The sequence below is a fragment of the Oncorhynchus keta genome, chromosome 12, assembly GCF_023373465.1.
Source record: "Oncorhynchus keta strain PuntledgeMale-10-30-2019 chromosome 12, Oket_V2, whole genome shotgun sequence".
In the NCBI taxonomy this organism is placed as follows: domain Eukaryota; kingdom Metazoa; phylum Chordata; class Actinopteri; order Salmoniformes; family Salmonidae; genus Oncorhynchus; species Oncorhynchus keta.
Window position 1 is genome coordinate 14,805,618 of NC_068432.1, and position 20,918 is coordinate 14,826,535.

Below are 20,918 nucleotides of genomic sequence, written 5' to 3' on the forward strand. Positions count from 1 at the left end.
GGCTCCTGTGCCTGAACTAAGAGGATGACTGTACTTCTGACTATTTGAGTGACAGGAGCGATATCCAATTCAATTACTTTAGGAGACACTGGCTACGGCTGGGATGTGTCTAGAGGCTAACCCCTATAAAATATCATCTTTCCCTTGCTCAGCTGTGTCCTCACTCCGCCTCTGGTACCTGCTACTACTAACCTAACTCGCTCATAAATGCAGATGGCAATTTTCTTTTTGATCATTTCAAAGTGTTCCTTATGCACAAAATCAAATGGATTCATGTAGTGTGAATGATATGGAAGAAAAGATAAGTAACGTCTCTTAGACTCGTGGAATATATCAGAAACGAAAGTGGAGCGAGAGTCAGAGATTGAAGAGTAAGGGGTAACTGAAGAGTCTTGGAAGCAGATCAATCAGGTCTGATGGAATATATCTTGGGTTATTCAGGTGGTTTCACTATGTCATTAAGACAGTGTTTACTGTCAGCGTTGTTAGGGATCAGGTCGGCAAAGTTGTTTGGATTGGACAGGATTGTGGCCTGATCAGAGGAGCATAGCCCCTGATGTCAGGATTTGGCCAGGGTTGTTCCGGTTTTTGGTCACTAGATGCCCCCATTGTGCCTTTTGACCTTTTGTTTTCCCTTGATCCCCATTATTATTTGCACCTGTGCCTCGTTTCCCCTGATTGTATTTAAACCCTTTGTTTTCCTCTGTTCTTTGCTCTGTGTTTGTATGTTAGCACCCAGCCCTAGTACTCTGAGAACTCTTGTTGATCCCGGTGGACTCTCTTGTGGAATTCTGTTTTTTTTTGTTCTTGTTTGTTTGTTTTTTGAGTATCTTTTGAGGCTTTTTGTGCTTTACCTTCCACCTTGTGGATTTAACTTTTTTGTCTTGGAGGATTACCTTTGTTCTTGTAGGATTCCTTTTGAGGTTGTGGAGTTACATGTTTTCCTGAAGAACTTCACTTTTTACTTCATTAAATACACCGTCTCAAGTACTGCTGTGTCTGCCTCATCTTCTGGGTTCTGCCGACTATTCGTGGCTCAGTTGGTTAAGTGACTGTTTCTCACTCCGGAGACCCGGGTTCGTAACCGGGTCCTGACACCTGACTGATATATGAGTTTGCTGTGCTGGACTCACACCTTGGGCTGACTTTGTTACCATATTTATTGTGCCGGGATTGCTGACGACTGCCTTTTTCTTCTAATTGAACATCATCCGACCCAATTCACCTCATTCTTGTGAAAGAACCAGCCAAGAAGTTTTAAAAAAACAGGTCAAGGTTGTGTTGTGGGAAGTGGTGCGCATTTAGAATATTGAGAGAGTGGAGGAAATAGTAAATCTTCTTCCTTCAAGTTATTGCGAGTAATAAAGTTAGATTTGTTTTTAAAGATGCTGTGGCGCATCTGCAGTTAGTGCTGCTCCCTTGACAAACAAAAAATTGCAGTGTTTTTCTTCACCCCAAAGCCTGACATGTCTGGTATCAGTAGCAGCACCCCAGTGGTAGACCTGCTGTGGTTTATGCATTATTAGTGGGGGGGGCGGGGTTTGGGGTAGTGAGCAGAGCTTGTTATCTTTGCTACATGTGTGATCTCCCCCTGGAAACTCCTCCTGTAATAACTGCTCAGTGTGTGTGCTGAGTTTTTGAAACATATCCGTTTATTGTTTGATGGGAAGATCTCATGAATAACCTCTCCTTATGTAATTGAAGGGGAGCGAGGGAGGGTTTATAATTCACCAAATAACATGAACACATTAGTGTTTTCGTTGATGAGAGGGGAAATATTTTATCCCTAATCAAAGAAAACATATAGGATTTAGTAGACAAAAATAGGGGAAAAAAATAAGGAAAAAACGATTGGTCCTATTTGTCTTGTACAATGTTCTCATATTGTGTCATATTTCGATCAGTCAAGCAGACACTCCGATAGGCCCATATCGTTACACTGATATGCTTATGGCTGTAGCAATTATTGCACATATGGCTTCAACAATTGGTGTACCCTTCATAATGTTGTTTACATTTGCCCTTACGCATAATGATGTGGGGTAGAATATTCAATTCAACATTTATCTAATGTAATAATGTCAGTAGCTTATCGTAAAGTAATTCCAACGTTTTAACTGTTTATATACTGAATGTACCTGGCAGTGAAAAGGGGTCAGGATAAGAGTTGCATTTGAATCCTGAAGCAGCATATTGTGTTTCTGCATCCTGATCGGTTCAGTGTTATACTGTTGGTGTTATCAGTTTACACAATATTCATTGTGAAATGAACGCAAGAGCACTGCTGATCACTGGGCCTCGTAGACAATACGAGATAGTGATGACCATGAAGAGGGAATGAATAAACACTCCATTTTCTTGTTGTTGGACCTCTCCCCAGCAACAACCATATTCGTGGCCACTTCTTATTTGATCTTCATGTAAACACCTTCCAATGTTCACATCCTCCATCTAGTCTACTCTGTACTCAAACCCATGGCTATGTGGCCCGCGCTTTAGCAAGACGATGGTTTAAGATGGGTTCAAATGGCTTAAAGTGCAGATTGGCCACGCCACACAAAATGTCCTGTGAAGCAAAGGCCCTGTTCTCAGTCCGGTCTGTATCAGTTGTAGGCAGCTTGTGCTCTATGCAATATGGATTTGAACCATCTGCCGAGGGTTTGAGCTGCTCCTCCCCTGTCTGCCTCTTGGGCTGACATCAGAGGACAGGACAGTGGAATGAACAGGCTATGTAGGCCACTCTGAGCATTCCATCTGAGTATCCAAGGTTGGGAGTACATTATGGAGGCTTTGTATTTCTGGCTGTCTGTTTGTTGGCATATTATCAAGCGCCACGGCCATGCAGTGGGAGATATAAAACAGGGATCAATATGTTTATGATAAAAGTTTGTGCAATACACAGAGACAATTAATTTGGTCAGGATGCTAGCTGGCTAATTTGTTCACACAGTTGTTAGCTACGTTCATTAACTTGTCCAGGGATTTGTTGTCGACATTTAGAAAGTTTGCATAGAAAATAGATGTGAAAATTACCTGCTATCGTGTGCTTCCATTGGTCTGTCTTATGTCAATAAAAACAACCGGTAATAATGACATCACAAAAAAAATAGTTTGAAGTGTTTCTATTATGAATTTAGGCAAATTGCGCTTTAATAAAATTGCCGACAGCCTGTATGCCCTCCCACCTATCGGTTTCATATCTCAAGTATCCCGCAAAAGCCAGCATGAATAGAATGTACAAATTTACTAATACATTTCATATTCTAATTATTCTCATGTGCCAAAGTATCCTCATGGTCCATGCCATTGGGAAACATGCTCTCCTGTAGATCTGAAATAATTGGATGATAAAACTTGCATCCAGCCAACCAGAAATGCAACGTGAAGCAATTCAAGCATTCTTGAAAGTCAAGACAATCCTTGTCCTGTAAAGAAACATAATTTTTATAGTTGAACATTTATATTTAGCAAGCAGTGGGTATTTAGAATTAAACGTGGAGTGGAGCTTTATAGTTACGTGATGACATCACGTGCCCGGCGGACCTTCACAATTATCATTATCATCATTTATTCGAAAAACACAGTTTTCATCATAATTTGATGCAATAAAGAAAGTCAGACCAAATACAAATCTATCCGTGTCGAACAGATACAAATGTTATCGCTCTTTAGAACATTTCTCTTAAAGCGGCCATTTCCATTACATATGTTGCAAGAATTTTTGGGTGTTGCAACATTGCTTTTGTCGAATAAACCTGGGTCAATGGCAACCTGCCTACTGAGTGAACAATATTTTGGAGCCATTTTGACATTCAGGCTCTTGAGCAGTAAAAGAAGCAGGACCAGAAACTATTTTATCAGTCTGTTTTCCATCGAGTGCTGGGTAGATTGTAGGTGGCCATTTAATATATTTTTTTGTGTCTATATTTTCCAGTTATTTTTAATTTCCTCTTGGTTTATTTGTGACAGTAAAAGAGACATGACCAGTTTTGAGAGTATGGATGATGATTTATGTCAATAGATTTTATGTCTGCTTCTTCTAAAGTCTCCCAAGGGTTGTGCCAAAGAGAATATAAAGCTTAAGTGTCTTCAGTTTTGAACTTTTTGAAATGTAGTGTTATGTTTTCATTAGCTAGAGATAAGGCTTCAAAGGAAATCTTTAAACTACTGAAGGTGTGCGTTATTGGTGAGTAGTAGTATTAGTATTAGTAGTAGTAGAGATAGCAATGAGTTAGGGTTAAATGCATATGCGTTTCTTTAGGATACATTAAAAGAAGCACCACTTTGTGCCATTTACTACTATAGTTGGCAGTTAGCCAAGTAGCCCAAGTACAGGCTGAGGGCACACATTACCGCTATTCTGCAGTCTTGTTTCCGACTGGTGTTATTTACTGAGAAACAGTGAGGCAATAACATTGTTCAGATTTAATGGAAGATGTTGAGTTGTGTGGGAGTTATTCCAGTAGGCTTTTGCCTCCAGATGAGGGTTAGCTAACCTTGGTTAGGTAGCCTCCATATAACCTGCACTGTGAACTGGCATTAATTTTACAGTAGATATAGGTATGAAATCGACTCGAGAGTCTGGGCCCACTTGTCCCCTATAATCTTTTTCACAGTGGTGAAATGGAACAGGATAGGACGAAAGTGTTTTCCCTCCAAGGCTTGTCAAAAAGCTCTCTGAGGCACAGCAACTTATCAGAGGAGTTTACCACCACGTTTTGTTTTTTTACGTGAGAGGGCAAGTAAAGGATGCTATCATATGAGGTGAGAGAAAAATCTGTTGATGTGGTATAGACTTTAACTAGCCATGGGACACACACCCACTCATACACACACACACACACACACACACACACACACACACACACACACACACACACACACACACACACACACACACACACACACACACATGGACACAAACACATACCCAGCCCAGCTGTGCATCTTCCCGCTGGTTCGTCCCCTCCAGAGAACCCAGGTGACACCGGAAAGCCACGACAACAACCCTCAGGGTAGACATCGCTGTCTCATGTCTGCCACACTTGCACCTAATTCCTCCTGCGCGTAATGAGCCACTTGATCATCATGCCACCTTTGGCTGAATCAATGCAGAGAGAGAGAACAGGGAATGGAGTGTATTTCCCCTGCTGAGGACTCCTTCTTATCAACAAAGCATAGAGTTGCACAATGGGCCAGGCTGACCCCAATGGCTTCATGTACCGTTGTGGATCAGTATGAGAGGAGACAGCGAGAAAAGCCAGTGGAGGGTGTTAAGTGGTGGAATGCAGGGAGAGGTTATCTCTGAGTGTGGGGATTTGAACTTTCTAACGCTTTTCTGGTTTAAAACATCCTTCATGGTTCAAATGAGTTTTGTGAATCCTCTCAATCACTCTAGCCAGCATCACTGTATTGCTCCTACATTTGCTGGAAGTTGAAATTTGGTTACAGCAACTAAATATAGACCAATACATATAGTTTTATGACTTTGTTGAACAAATTGTGAAAACATAATGGCATTGAGTGTCAATGAAAAAAATACATCGTTATGACTCGTAGTCTTTGTGTTTTGCATATGTTGTCCGTCAGATAACAATGAATCAATTACAGTATGACACCATACTGTCTGCCGTCCACTCTCTTTAAATGCCAACTAACAGCTATTCAAATTTTCCAGCTGTTTCTATGTCAGACAGAGATGTCCTTTGTGCTCGGCTCATAAGTAAAACATTTCCTTTCACAAGGGAAAGGTTAACTTTTGATGTCCCTGTATGTAGTCTATTGAAATGGCATGCCAAGACCGCACAATGACAGGTGTAATAAAGGAAAAATAATAGCTGCTGAATATCATAAATAATTGGATGCCTAACATCTGCTATGACATTTGTTCACTTTTGATTGCCAAACAATGGCATTAGTTTCATAATTGCCGTGCTCACGACTGAACTCGTCATCGAAATGAACTTGCTCGCAAATACTACCTATAGCTCAGGATAATCAACTATCTTGATGTGACAACAGTGAACTCATATTGAATGGAATTCGAAGGAGAATATAGATTTGAAGTCGGAAGATTACATACACCTTAGCAAAATATATTTAAACTCAGTTTATCACAATTTCTGACATCCAATTCTAGTAAAAATTCCCTGTCTTAGGTCAGTTAGGATCAACACTTTATTTAAGAATGTGAAATGTCAGAATAATGATAGAGAGAATGATTTATTTCAGCTTTTATTTCTTTCATCACATTCCCAGTGGGTCAGAAGTTTACATACACTCAATTAGTATTTGGTAGCATTTCCTTTAAATTGTTTAACTTGAGTCAAACGTTTCGGGTAGTGTTCCACAAACTTCTCACAATAAGTTGGGTGAATTTTGGCCCATTCCTCCTGACAGAGCTGGTGTAACTGAGTCAGGTTTGTAGGCCTCCTTGCTTGCACACGCTTTTTCAGTTCTTCCCACAAATGTTCTATAGGATTGAAGTCAGGGCTTTGTGATGGCCACTCCAATACCTTGACTTTGTTGTCCTTAAGCCATTTTGCCACAACTTTGGAAGTATGCTTGGTGTCATTGTCTATTTGGAAGAACCATTTGCGACCAAGCTTTAACTTCCTGACTGATGTCTTCAGATGTTGCTTCAATATATCCAGATAATTTTCCTACCTCATGATGCCATCTATTTTGTGAAGTGTACCAGTCCCTCCTGCAGCAAAGCACCCCCACAACATAATGCTGCCACCACCGTCCTTCACGGTTGGGGTGGTATTATTCGGCTTGCAAGCCTCCCTCTTTTTCCTCCAAACATAACGATGGTCATTATGGCCAAACAATTCTATTTTTGTTTTATCAGACCAGAGGACATTTCTCCAAAAAGTACAATCTTTGTCCCTATGCACAGTTGCAATCTGTAGTCTGGCTTTTTTTATGGCAGTTTTGGAGCAGTGGCTTCTTCCTTGCTGCACGGCCTTTCAGGTTATGTCGATATAGGACTTGTTTTACTGTGGATATAGATACTTTTGTACCTGTTTCATCCAGCATCTTCACAAGGTCCTTTGCTGTTGTTAAGGGATTGATTTGCACTTTTCGCACCAAAGTACATTCAACTCTAGGAGACAGAACGCATCTCCTTCCTGAGCGGTATGACGGCTGCGTGGTCCCATGGTGTTTATACTTGCGTACTGTTGTTTGTACAGATGAACGTGGTATCTTCAGGCATTTGGAAATTGCTCCCAAGGCTGAACCAGACTTGTGGAGGTCTACAATTTGGAGGTCTTGGCTGATTTCTTTTGATTTTCCCATTATGTCAAGCCAAGAGGCACTGAGTTTGAAGGTAGGCCTTGAAAAACATCCACATATACACCTCAAATTGACTCAAATTATGTCAATCAGAAGCTTCTAAAGCCATGACATACTTTTCTGGAATTTCCCAAGCTGTTTAAAGGCAGTGTAAACTTAGTGTATGTAAACTTCTGACCCACTGGAATTGTGATACAGTGAATCATAAGTGAAATAATATGTATGTAAACAATCTTTGGAAAATGACTTGTGTCATGCACAAAGTAGATGTCCTAACCGACTTGCCAAAACTGTAGTCTGCTAACAAGACATTTTTGGAGTGGTTTAAAAACTAGTTTTAATGACTCCAACCTAAGTGTATGTAAACTTCCGACTTCAACTGTAGATGATTCTCAGGGTTTCCTGTTCAGAAAAATATGATTAGATTTCATATCTACAAGGCCATGTAAATACTGTATTTGGGTAATATTGCAGACTAAAAAGCTATACATTCAAGGAGGTTACATACATATTTCTGTGAGACCTTGTTGTCTTGTCCCAATTCCATCTGGTAGTCACAAGGTTATCCACAGTAAATGCATAACCTTGACCCTGGGCTCGGAATAAGTATGCCCAACATACCTCTGCACACTCACCGGCATTCTGCCTCCAATGCGAATAACCAAGGTTACTGTGTAATAGCTACTATAGTCTGTGTATTACTGGAATTGTATGCATGTAGAGCGAACAGTGCAAGCATCACAAAAAATGCCTTTGAACATAGAAGAAATTTGTTTAAAAAACTCATATCTATTCCGTTGTATATTCAAAAGGATGCATTTTTTTCTGATAGCACTTCAGCAATCATGTCATGTCACATTCCACGAGTTGTCTGCACTTGTTTTTAATGACCAGCAGGGATATCGTTTTTTTTTACCTGTTCCTAGTGCTGAAGAGACAAACAACTTGAACATTCATGACATTGAGAGTAGGGTATTCAATTGCATATTTTGAGTCGGAAAGATAGCAGGCTGAACCTGATAAGCCCAGAGCCCTTGGAATGTTAAACGATTTGGTGATCAATAAAATACCTTATATTTGAAAGAGCTAAACCCAACATTTTAGCAAAGGTTTCTCCCATGGAAGCAAACAGATCACTCATCAATCAATCGCTCAATATTTTCCGCTGCTCGGCAAAGGGGCGCCGTGACATTAACATAATCTTAGATGGTAATAAGTACAAGGCATTTCCTTAATTCCAGCAAGATTCAATTTGTCCACATTTAATTTGTTTTAAATTGGTAAAAAGCATGTTGTAAATCCAATCTCCATACCAAGTAATTGCTGCCGAAACTCTCTCAGTGTGTGCTTGTGCATGTGCGCACGTGTGCTGGTTTCACCACATAAAGTAGAAAGACCTACTAGGGAAAACGTAATCTGGCAATTTCATACCTGGCATTTTAAGAGAAACTACTATGCATAGATGTAGGATCTTAATTTCACCTATATTGTAACAGAAAAATAATTCTGCAGCAACAGGATTTGAACGTTTCAGCTCTTTGCTTTCTCTTTCTGAGAAAGGTCCACTTTCTTTGGGAGAGATGGCAAATGGAACTTAATGATGGGATATATGGATGGTGACAAAATTAGTTAATTTTTTTGTAGCCACACTACTGTAGGAGTTGAATGAGTCTATTCACCCTGGGGAGTGGAACTGTAGAAAATGGCAAAATGGCAGTAACTAAAATGGACAGAGGCTAAGAAGGGATGAATGAGAGTGGGGTTTAAATGCACCTTGTGAGAGACAAATATATATCCAAGAGGTAGATGGGACGCTTTGAACAACGTAAGCACAGCTTTTGAAAGAAGTGCTCCAAGATACAGTACGTTATCTCCCTGCCGCACTGAAAAACAACCTGTTCACTTGTTGTTGAATTGGCCTGTTGATGAACTGGATTGCATTAATACACAACTTACTTGTGGTTTCACAATCCATTTGAAGCCATTTGTTTTAATATAAAGTCCTTGATGAAGTGGGAAAAATTGAATTTCAATCAACTGAATGTATTGTAGTACAGTCATAATGAAATAATGTAGAATAATCTGTCACACATCCGACTGTAGCTGAGGCGCAGGAGATGACGAGCAATACTGTAATGGAATGAAGTGTCCACGTACTCAGGATCATGGCACACATTTCATTTTATTAGGCTAAGCTTTCGGTTCCAAGGCCTTCATCAGAGCATGCTTTGCCTAATTATATGACCGTGTGCATTGCGCCTGCGTGTGTGTGTGGAGACCTCATTCCATTACAGTATAGTCATAATGAACCACGTAATCAGCTATGATTTTGATCATTATATCACTACCAGTGTTTTGTTGATTAGCTAGACCACCCAATTTGGCATTTTACATCTGTGAGTGGCTATGTTTGATATTTAAGCTACCAATGCGAAATATCAGGGCAAAATAAAAATGCACCAAATTAAAACTTCTCAATTTATTTGAACAAGAGTTGTAGGTAAAATGTTCTTAGATTGAATGGATTATTCCTCATTAAAACCATGAATAATGAACGGGTAGCAGCTCATGAAGTTGTCTTGCTGTTATGCTGACGTGCATTAGACATAATGCACGTCAGCGATATTATGAATAATAGATCAAATCATAAGATTAAGGCCATAAACATACAATAGCTCTCATTGTACAGTAAATACTTTATGATACAGTAGACAAGGTCAACATGAAATCTAAGGTACTAAGTCATATTTCCCTTATGTTCCTTAAATAAAGCACTGCAATTAAAAACAAATACAAATAATAATAATAATTAGCTTTATCGGGATGATAAAACATTTTCACTGTAAACTTAAATGACTAAAACCAGATATAAAATATCAGATAACAGATCAATAACAGATAATGGAGCAATATACAGTTGATGTCTGAAGTTTACATACACTTAGGTTGGAGTCATTAAAACTAGTTTTTCATTCACTCCACAAATGTAATGTTAACAAACTATAGTTTTGGCATGTCGGTTAGGACATCTACTTTGTGAATGACACAAGTAATTTTTCCAACAATTGTTTACAGACAGATTATTTAATTTATAATTAACTGTATCACAATTCCAGTGGGTCAGACGTTTACATACACTAAGTTGACTGTGCCTTCAAACAGAAAATTATGTCATGGCTTTATAAGCTTCTGATAGGCTAATTGACATAATTTGAGTCAATTGGAGGTGTACCTGTGGATGTATTTCAAGGCCTACCTTCAAACTCAGTGCCTCTTTGCTTGACATCATAGGAAAATCAAAAGAAATCATCCAAGACCTCAGAAAGAAAGTTGTAGGCCTCCACAAGTCAGGTTTATCCTTGGTAGCAATTTCCAAATGCCTGGAGGTACCAAGTTCATCTGTACAAACAATAGTACGCAAGTATAAACACCATGGGACCACGCAGCCATCATACCGCTCAGGAAGGAGACGCGTTCTGTCTCCTAGAGATGAATGTACTTTGGTGCGAAAAGTGCAAATCAATCCCAGAACAACAGCAAAGGACCTTGTGAAGATGCTGGAGGAAACAGGTACAAAAGTATCTCTATCCACAGTAAAACGAGTCCTATATCGACATAACCTGAAAGGCCACTCAGCAAAGAAGAAGCCACTGCTCCAAAACCGCCATAAAAAAGCCAGACTATGGTTTGCAACTGCACATGGGAACAAAGATTGTACGTGAAGCACGAGGGTGGCAGCATCATGTTGTGGGGGTGCTTTGCTGCAGGAGGGACTGGTGCACTTCACAAAATAGATAGGCATCATGAGCTAAGAAAATTATGTGGATATATTGAAGCAACATCTCAAGACATCAATCAGAAAGTTAAAGCTTGGTCGCAAATGGGTCTTCCAAATGGACAATGACACCAAACATACTTCCAAAGTTGTGGCAAAATGGCTTAAGGACAACAAAGTCAAGGTATTGGAGTGGCCATCACAAAGCCCTGACCTCAATCCCATAGAAAATTTGTGGGCAGACCTGAAAAAGTGTGCGCGAGCAAGGAGGCCTACAAACCTGACTCAGTTTCACCAGCTCTGTCAGTATGAATGGGCCAAAATTCACCCAACTTATTGTGGAAAGCTTGTGGGAGGCTACCTGAAACGTGTGATCCAAGTTAAACAATTTAAAGGAAATGCTACCAAATACTAATTGAGTATGTAAACTTCTGACCCACTGGGAATGTGATGAAAGGGGCGGCAGGGTAGCCTAGTGGTTAGAGCGTTGGACTAGTAACCGGAGGGTTGCAAGTTCAAACCCTGTTCAAACCCCCGAGCTGACAAGGTACAAATCTGTCATTCTGCCCCTGAACAGGCAGTTAACCCACTGTTCCTAGGCTGTCATTGAAAATAAGAATTTGTTCTTAACTGACTTGCCTAATTAAATAAAGGTTTAAATAAAAGATTAAGTAAATAATTATCTCTACTATTATTCTGACATTTCACATTCTTAAAATAAAGTGGTGATCCTAACTGACCTACTACAGGGAAATTTTACTAGGATTATATGTCGGGAATTGTGAAAAATTGAGTTTAAATGTATTTGGCTAAGGTGTATATAAACTTCTGACTTCAACTGTATTTTTTGAAGAACAATCACCAAAATGAAAAATAAACAATCAGGGAGAATCAAGAATTCCCAAAATATCGTGCCATTTTGTTGGCGTCACTCAGATTGCATAAGCAAGTCATGGTGTAGAATTGCAGGAAATTCACTTTAAACCTGCACATGATCTCTCAGCCCCATGGCAAATCTGTTGAATTGCAGGAAATGTGTTTTAATACAGCAAAATATTATATCTGCGGCCAAGAGGACGCCCTTTAAAACCACACCATTGGCCACTCCCACTACCCCAGACAGATAGAAAGATCAACGGAAGTGGGGAAAAATGTGATTTTAATCATTTTCAAATGGATGGCCCGCTGACATTACATTTAGTGTTATTATTGGTTGTCTCAGATTTCCCAAGGTGAAATAAATAGTTCTGACAGCTTTACTACTGCATTGTCAGGGCAGCTATGTGTGACCCCTCCGTGTTATTGCTAAGGGAGTTTAGGACGACCAGTGGTCTTAGATAGTAATATCCATCCAGTCATATTCAGATTTCCCTATTTCACCCGATTGAGAAATGTACTGTGCAGCAGTCAAAACATAGGCCTGGCATAGACATGATCCTATTGTGGCCACAGAGAAGATCAAAGGTTGCAGATGATGGTAACGATCATGGATTAACCAACAGATGAAAGACTACTAGAGCCTTGAGTCAAGGCAGTGACAAATACTACCATCCTTTCTGTTCACCCTTGGAAAGAGAGAGAAAAAGAAAGTGAGAAAGAGCAAGCGAGTAAGAGAGAGAGAGAAAAAGAGAAGGCAAGCCAGTGAGAAAATTGAAGAGGGATGTGGGAAGCAGGTAAATCAAAGGGGGTTGTGTGGATTTCCTAAACCAAACAAGTTGTTCCAAACGGTGTGTAATTCACTCCACAGATGATGGGTTTTACAGCCCTTTTGCCTGTATTCTATGCAGCGGTTATCTGTAAATCTGTCAGCGAAATAATAAATTCCATTCCCCCTCTCCATAATCTAATTTGCCTTTGGTGCCAACGGTGCATCAAATGCCTCTGACTTCTTCTCCGGTGGCGGAATCCTGCACTAGTTGTCTTGGCGCTGGCTGCTGTCACTGCGCCGACGGAGCCCAGGAGTAAATCTCACCTGTCCCACATGAGCCGCTCCGTCAACTGCCCAAAAAAATCCATTATCTCGGAATGTTTTAAGGGCTTAATGGAGTCCTTATCTTTATTTTGCACTGGGAAAAATATTAATTACACAGCGTAGGAAAAGTTCCTTGGTTATCATCACCCCCCCTCCCCCTGCATGTACTGTGTCTATCTATGCTTTTCAGTGCTGGATGCAAATGTTTTGTTAAGGCAGGTGTCGACTCGTGCCGATGTGTGTGTTTTCACAGTACTGGTGGCTGCCAATCATTGTTTCTGTTCTTGCACATCGCAACCAACCTCTGAACACAGGAGTTACTATCAACGAGATAAGGGAAAATAACAAGCATGTGAATGTCGCTTCTGTCTGGCAGGGTAGTTTGCTAGAAACCAAGGTGAGGTTTTTTGTTGTTGTGTGTTTTCCCCTTCACAGAGCGTGGTGTGACATTTCTCGACAAACCTTTGGAGTGTTGTAAAGGATAAAACACATAATTGGTACTGTATGCTGAGATATCTACAGTGATGTATACGTAGGAGATTCAGAGATCAAGCAGTATACAATTTCCCATTGTGTTCCTCTCCATAACAAGCCCTTTCCTACAATCCCTTGGTCTTAATGACTTTGTACTTCCTTTCGCATTTCACTGAAGCACTTACAGGCTAGAGCAGGGAGGCAGGCAGCATCCCTTCAGTAAGGCGAGTGCAAATGAAACCCCATAATTACTAGAGAGAGAGAGAGAGAGAGAGAGAGAGAGAGAGAGAGAGAGAGAGAGAGAGAGAGAGAGAGAGAGAGAGAGAGAGAGAGAGAGAGAGAGAGAGAGAGAGAGAGAGAGAGAGAGAGAGAGAGAGAGAGAGAGAGAGAGAGAGAGAGAGAGAGGCGCAATGTTGTTTTTTTTTGTACTGGAAGCATAGCTAACACGTCTGTGGATGCTGTGAATTCAATAGGAGCAGGCTCATTACAGCACAACACTTGCATCCTCTACATTGGCGGGGTTTCCATGGTGATTAAGGTCTTACAACCTGGTCTCAGAACATTTGGTATTATTCTGTACGTAAATCCAAGACACTCCATTTAGTATGATATGTAATGTTTCGTATGGCATATATTCATTTGTGGATGTCCATCAACCATTTTGTTTGTATAATATGTTATGAATTACAATTTGTATTACATGTTACAAATTTGCAAAACATTCAATATATTACAAATTTGCAAAACGTATGATATTTACGAATTCTAGGTAGGTGACTAACGTTAGCTAGCTTGCTAAAGTTAGCTAGGCTAGGAGTTAGGGTTAGAGGTTAGGGTTAAGTTAAAGGGTTAAGGGTAGGGTTAGGGGATGGGTTAGCTAAAAGGGTTACGGTTAGGGTTAGGCAAAGGGCTCGCTAAATTAGTTAAGGTTAGGGTTAAGGGAAGGGTTAGCTAACATGCTAAGTAGTTGCAAAGTAGAAAAAAATGTGTAAGTAGTTGAAAAGTTGCTATTTAGCTAAAATCCTAAAGTTGTCTGTGAAGAAACTCACTGCCTTTGGGTTGCTAGACATTCACGTTATACGCCCACCCATCAACCTCGACCAACCACCCTCCTAAGTAACCATCTGTCTTATGTAACCATATCAAACCTAAGATATCATGAATGAATTTACTTGCACATCATCATCTGCTCATCTATCACTCCAGTGTTAATCTGCTAAATTGTAATTACTTCGCTGCTATGGCCTATTTATTGCCTGCCTCCTCACGCCATTTGCACACACTGTATATATACTTTGTTTTCTATTGTGTTATTGACTGTACGCTTGTTTATTCCATGTGTGACTCTGTGTTGTTTGTATCACACTGCTTTGCTTTATCTTGGCCAGGTCGCAGTTGTAAATGAGAACTTGTTCTCAACTAGCTTACCTGGTTAAATAAAGGTTAAATAAAAAAATACAAAATTAAAATGGAGTGTCTCGGATGTATGAACAGAATAATACAAAATGCTCTGAGACCAGGTTGGGTCTCATCACATTGAGGTTAAAAAAGGATAAATATGACAAACGTGGTAATTATAAGTAATATTGCAGAAGAGGTGAGATAAAGAAGAGGAAAATGTCGACACGCATTGGTTTAGAGCTTAATGAAGGGTTATGGTATTCTTAGCAAGAAGGTAGAAAAATAACTGTGGTGGTGGGCTTAAGCAACAGCCACCTCAACTTTGATGATGAGGTCTTATCAACTGACCAGTAAAGCGGTCTATACTTACGCTTCTGTCTTTCATAAACGGTGTTCTCAGCCGTTCTACTTCAGATCAGTTCAGTTCAGATGAAATCAGCTGTGTTTTCTGTGAAAGGCTTATGGTTGGTTCTGTGAAAGTGTCAAGGTTGGTTCTGTGAAAGGGTTAACTTCTGGACTGACTTATGTTTTCTTTTTTCCTTCTGACTTCTCAGACTACCGAGTGAGCTCATTTGGAATACTTTCATAAACCCACTGTGTTATTATTACAGATACAGAAGGAAACAGCAAAGGAGCTATGTAACAGCATTCAATCAAAAGCACATTAAAGATGATTGACGAATCAAAGTCGGGGAATTGAAAAGGGAAACACAGTGAACCAGATGGCCCTGCGCTGCACATACACTTTTCTACTTTATAAACTGTGAAAGAGATGTAGAAATATATATTTTTAGATGCCTTATGACTGTGCTCCATATTCATTGGAGACGCCTATGTAAGGCCTACTACACATGTTATGAGTTAGCTGACCATGACTCCATCTGCATGAACAAGGATGATGACAAACAGTGCACTACTGTTGGAAAATGTATTTTAACTTACAAAATTAAGTTCTAACAAAATCTTACCAAACTGTGTGTTTCTGTGTCTTTGATAGTCAGAGTGAAATGAACTAGGCGTGAAAGCAGCTAAAGTTTATATATCATTATGGGTTCATGATGGTACATTATTAGTGACAGAGAGCAGCTTTCTCCCTCCAGAGGGAAATCTCGTCCATGAAGATGGTATTATGTCCATGAGAATAGAACCCTATAACGAATAGCCATGTGCACAGTCCCGTCTCAAGCGGACACTTTTACAATGATCTACTGCAAAAGCCCTTAGAACAGCAAAACGTGTTTATTAAAGTGCAGTCGTCGAGGGAAACAAACCTTCGAAGCGGAGCAGCTGTTGTGTCGCTGGATGTCGCTCACCCTCGAAAGTGCTGAGGTAAAATAATCACACACACACACATCCTCACAATTCTCATTAATCTGGTTCTCCCCTAATAGTCCCAGTATAAATCTCCTATTGCCTCTAAGGCTGCGTTTACACAGGCAGCCCAATTCTGATCTTTTTTTTCTAATTTGTCTTTTGACCAATCAGATCAGCTCTGAAAAAGAGCTCATCTGAAAATGATCTGATGTGATTAGTCAAAATACCAATAAGAGAATATCAGAATTGGGCTGCCTGTGTAAATGCAGCCTTAGACTCGATTAAAGATACAGCAATAAAGTCAATTTTCTTATCAGCGCGTTGGCAACTGCATGTGAATAGATTCAAAACAGTACCAGGCTACATATTTTTTTTTATGTGGTGATGATGCTTGCTTGACTGCCCATGCTGGAGACATGCAGCACTGCGGTATTGAGTGTTTCAAGAGATATGCTCCCTATAGAATGATATACTGTACAGAATGCAGCTATTCTCTCTTCCCACACAACTCTCTCGCAGAGACAGATTCAAACGAAGACACTTTAGAAAATACATGTAACTCCCGCCTAATCTGTGGTCAGGTAGAACGCATGTTCATCTCTCAAAACGAGTTGGTGCTCATACTGCCCAATACCTTTACTGCCCCCACACTGTGATGGCTGAATATAGTGTCACTGCAAAGTGCACTTAATCTGCCTTCTGTAATCTGCCTTGCCTTCCAGTCAGGGAGACATTACCAAAGGGTGATAAAGAGGGGTTCATCGACATCAATCTTTTTATTAGAAACTAATGGTCTCTTCCACTTCCAACATGTCCACCGGCCACCTTGAGCTATAGGGCCTTCTCTCTTGTCGATTTCTTGAGCCCCTCCTATGATTGAGATCTAGGAGATGACTCATCCCTGTGGGGCGGGGGCACACCATCACATTCGGAATCCCGAGCCACTTGGAGTCCCTCTCCAAAGCCATAACCACCGTCTTCTTCAACAGACTCATTTTGGTGACTGACGCCTCTCTGGACGTTTTTCACGTCTTGTTTGCTTACTCCTAATTATAGTTTTTTTCCTGGAACTCAAAACTCTAGACGAGCATATTGCGGTCGCGCACCTTTCCGGACGCTCCAAAAGCAATTCCAGTTATTCCACACTATGGGAAAACTCAGTAAAACATTAAAATGTACTGTATTGGCTTTTCAAAAGATGTAATGGGATGTAATTACACTGAACAAAAATAAGCATCATCACCCGGGCTAATGACCATGGATGACCATTTATGGCTGGCCCAGACAGAAGTACAGACTGACATACACTTAGCTGCCACATAAATGACTTTACATGAACTGTGACAGACTGTGTATATGCGTGCCTTTTGTTGAGGACCTAAAATAGGCTAGATTAAGCAAATTGCAATCTATTGTTCACTGAGTTTCAATGGCTCCGATGTCATATACTGTATGTGGTAAATATGTTTGCGTGTATCACACAGGATAATTTCTACTTCAGGGAACATTTTGGGTTATAAACATAATCAAGCACACCCAGCTTTTATAAAATGGCTGAAAAAAAATATTTTTACTGACACATAGGACTGATTTCAGCAATAAATACGGTAAGAAAGTTGCAATCGTGTATGCCTTTACTTTAGGTGCTAAAACTATATGAAGCCTATTTGTTTGTTTAATAATGCATAAAGAAAGACATTGAGCAAGTAGTTAGTTGTTGAATGGTATTGATAATGTACAAAAGCAAACTATCCACCCAGTGGTAATTGCTCATTGCATACCTGCCACAGTAATTGTTCAACTATGTGGATGTGTTTCTGTTCCCTGATTGGTGGTTGTGTCCATATAAATAGAATCTCATTCTGTGATTGCGTCATTGTGAATGACAGACACAGGGTCATGTTCAGTAGTCACGAAATGGAGGTTGTAACTGCATTTCTACTATAAAAACACTTGTTTTTGGTTTCAAAGTGTTTCCTGTTCCATACTTTTAATAACGACTGCCTATAATTTCATTTGCCCCTCCTTAAAAGATGGGCTTAATGTGTATAGGAGAGTCTTCCACTAAATAACTGCCGTTGAACTGCAAATTTTTAGGGACCTACCCTTCACACTCATTTAAACTTTGGCTGCACAAATTATTTTTAGGAATCAATAATGGAATGATGGCTCGCTTAGGCTATATAAATGCACTGCTATTAGGCCTCCCGAGTGGTGCAGCGGTCTAAGGCACTGCAGTGCTTGAGGCATCACTACAGATCCGGGGTTGATCCCGGGCTGTGTCGAAGCTGGCCGCGACTGGGAGACCCATGAGGCGACGCACAATTGGCCCCAGCGTCGTCCGGGTTAGGGAAGGGTTTGGCCGGACGGGATGTCCTTGTCCCATCGCGCTCTAATGACTTGCGTGGCGGGCCGGCCGCCTGCATGCTGACACGGTGGCCAGTTATACAATGTTTCCTCCGACACATTGGTGCGGCTGGCTTCAGGGATAAGCGAGCAGTGTGGCTTGGAATGGTCGTGTTTCTGAGAAGGCATGACTCTCGACCTTCACCTCTCCCGAGTCCGTACAGGAGTTCCAGCGATGGGACAAGACTGTAACTACCAATTGGGGAGAAGGGGTAAGAATATAAATGCACTGCTATTAGATGATTGACACAAATGTAATAGCCAGGGGTGTGAAAATACATGTTATGAGTCATGGGCAGTATATTTAGTCTGCATGCCTTCATCCACACCACCGAAACAGTTGAGTCATACCCAGCAATTTCACTTCAATTTCTCCGATTCAAGGTTTGAACAAAATAGTCTATCTGTAGGTCTAGTCTATAGCATCTGCATCAACACACACAAAGTTGATCCATGTTTACAATTGCATCCTTGATTAACAGTAATGTCCACACACCTGTACAGAGCTATTCACCAAGGTCCCTGCTACCATGACAACCCCTCCCCCCCTCCCCCTTCCCTCCCTCCTCTTGCCAGAGTTCTTACTGTGAGGGGGTTTAGCAACAAACTCAAATTGGTGGTGCATACTTGTAAAGATTGGGGAAAATAATCGATTCAATGAACCTGATACTCGTTTTTGGTTTTGAGTGAAAATTGAAAAGGATATTAGTGCTGCTATCCCTGCCTATTTGAAATGTGCAACAAACCCCAAGTGCTGAAGGGGTGGTGGAGATCACTAAAACTATATTGTATAGAGTCAATCACAAGAGATAATCAATCATGTGTGTTGTTGTTTGTGCTCTCTTCTTCGGATTTGGCACCAGTGGTTTGTTTAAGTTTTATCACGTCATCTCAACCGAAATACCTGTTTTAGGTTTGCTCTGCGTGCTGTCCACGACCGCAACCGTTAATTTTCCATGAACGTGAAATTGCGCAATGTCATCATCAAATACAAGCATTTGGACCATTCGGAAAGGAAAAGTAAACATTTCCATGCGAGCTGCGGAACAGAATGTAACAGGCTGACAATATATTTTGGAGTGCGCAGTAAGGATAGCTACCCTCTTGCATAGACTATGCTGTACCTGGAAAACATATTTGGATTAACAGATGAACAGTAGGCTATTAACTAACCCGCGCTCATTCCACAGGACCGCTATACGCATTTGCCTTTTAAAACAACGGAACCATTGTCTCGACAAGCAGTGGGATTTATAAACCGAAGATGGGTATTTGTGGATACTTTACCGTGTCTTGGAAGTGCCTGGTGGTTCTGTCTTTCAGACTGCTGTTTCTTGTCCCCGCAGGTTTGCCTGTCCACAGTCAAGGGGAATCCCAAACCGATAGTAAAGTGATGGACAATATTACCGTCAGGCAAGGCGAAAACGTCTTTCTCAGGTAAAACACTTTCTCATTATTCTTACACTCACTATAAAAAGTTTTATTAACTATAAGTCCAACGTTGCTTTGCCAATTTAAAGTAAAATAAGAGTGATTTATGTCTGGTTAAATGATACGATTCTAAATGTTGGCTGTGCTTATGATGGAACTAAGGTGCTTATGATGGAAGAAGCCCATATACAGGCATGTGCACAGATAGGACTTTACCTTTGCACATGCTCATGCTCCTTTGCACTTCCAGTCTCTAAAGTGCTGTTTTGGCTGGTGGTATAATTTCCCCCAAAATATTATTTTTTAATATTTATTTTGTGATTGTTTTTTTTGTTTTTTTGACACGGTCAAATTCGCCCCCCACCCAGTCCATTTGTTACACCTGTTGATTAAGCAGGGCCAACTCTAGCCTTTTGGGGGCCCTAAGTGAGATTTGGTTGGGGTTGCCACCGACTATTGAACATTTTCCAGTACCTTGAGAATTTTACAGTATCTATACTGTTTTCTTAGAAGTAGTAAGCATAATCAATATAGGGTTAACCATTAGACATATGTAAACAGAATCCATGTGATTGTGCAAAGCTGGATCAACACAGGCCTGGTCATTCAGGGTCTTGTGAAGGCCTTTGGATCGTCTACCTCACAGCAAATCATTTTAGTGGCCCCCCTCTTGACGGCGGAGATATTTTTTTTAGTTTTGAAGTTAATTTCCTGCAATTTTACACAGAGGTGGCTCCACAGGTTCAAAAGATGTGTGGCAAAATGCCTATGTGTCTTTTCTGGGGCTTGGAGTTTTTCCTGATCTTATGACCTGGTCAGGTATTATTATTATTAGTATAGATAGCT

At 40.5% G+C, this 20,918-nt stretch overlaps 1 protein-coding gene across 6 annotated transcripts in view; it reads left to right on the forward strand.

Moving 5' to 3' along the window:
• Window positions 1-20,918, forward strand: part of LOC118391030 (opioid-binding protein/cell adhesion molecule-like) — a 521,103-nt gene that overhangs the window by 314,057 nt on the left and 186,128 nt on the right. The window contains exons 1-2 of one of the 6 annotated variants that reach the window (XM_035781961.2): window positions 19,654-19,797; window positions 19,988-20,078. In XM_035781961.2, coding sequence (XP_035637854.1) covers window positions 19,791-19,797; window positions 19,988-20,078 — 98 coding nt within the window. In that variant the 5' untranslated portion in view covers window positions 19,654-19,790. Of the gene's footprint in view, window positions 1-19,644; window positions 20,079-20,918 lie in introns of those variants that run through there. The other 5 variants (XM_035781964.2, XM_035781960.2, XM_035781959.2 and 2 more) reach the window with 5 other exon arrangements.